We start from the raw sequence: 878 nt of genomic DNA on the forward strand, positions 1-878 counted from the left end.
AAACTCTGCCCGTCCTGCTCCGCATGGGAGAAGAGTATTTCCTGCGCCTGGGCAATCTCAACAAGAGACCCGTTGGCTCTTTCTCCGCCTTTTCCAGCAGCACCAGTCACCCACAGCCTGAAGCCTCCGCCAACTTTTTCCGGGCAGCCGTGCAGCAGCTGCCCGAGCGGTTGCTGGGGAGCCCCGAGAAGGATGAAGCCGAGGGTGAAGCCGTGGAGAGGGAGAAGCGATCCGAGGAACCCCCTATTTCTCTGGATCTGACTTTCCACCTCCTGAGAGAAGTCTTGGAGATGGCCCGAGCCGAGCAGTTAGCGCAGCAAGCTCACAGCAACAGGAAACTGATGGAGATAATTGGGAAATGAAAGGGCCCCTCCCTGCCTTGCCAAAGAGATTCCGCAGTTAGCACAAGAATAATTACACCGTCCAATGTACCATAGTGCTGCTCTGATGTCATCTCTTTATTTTTATATAGCTTTAAACCTAGAAGGGTGTACTCCGAACAGCCTCTGTCCCTTGACTAGCATGCACAACCGTGTACCAAGTGCAGAAACACGAGTGTCGTTCGTAACCTCCCCTACCTTTATTTATTTCTCCATTTCCCGGTTATTCTAGTGCCATCGCTACGTAGGGCTGTGTGAGTGTCGGAAGAAATGGTGCCAAGAAGACAGATAACTTTTCTGCTGGGGGCAGGGAGGTGGGAGGGGGAATCTCTGTAAAGCTACTTTAAATCCACTTTTTTCCTGTAAACATTTTCACAATAAAACATCTTTTCAGCGCTCGGTCGATCTTGTTGTGTAACAGAATGTTTAATATTTATATTTTTAATAAAAGCTGCAAAGTAAAGATGGTTTGATAGACTTTCTTGCCTAGATGCCTGA

At 48.9% G+C, this 878-nt stretch overlaps 1 protein-coding gene across 1 annotated transcript; it reads left to right on the top strand.

Moving 5' to 3' along the window:
• The first annotated feature begins 6 nt into the window (after positions 1 to 6).
• On the top strand, positions 7 to 843 carry CRH (corticotropin releasing hormone). The gene has a single exon (XM_009705902.1). The coding sequence runs from the start codon at positions 24 to 26 to the stop codon at positions 360 to 362; it is 339 nt and encodes a 112-aa protein (XP_009704204.1). The 5' UTR covers positions 7 to 23; the 3' UTR covers positions 363 to 843.
• Positions 844 to 878: the final 35 nt, after the last annotated feature.

This window comes from Cariama cristata, unplaced genomic scaffold (assembly GCF_000690535.1).
Source record: "Cariama cristata isolate BGI_N322 unplaced genomic scaffold, ASM69053v1 Scaffold41778, whole genome shotgun sequence".
Taxonomy (NCBI): domain Eukaryota; kingdom Metazoa; phylum Chordata; class Aves; order Cariamiformes; family Cariamidae; genus Cariama; species Cariama cristata.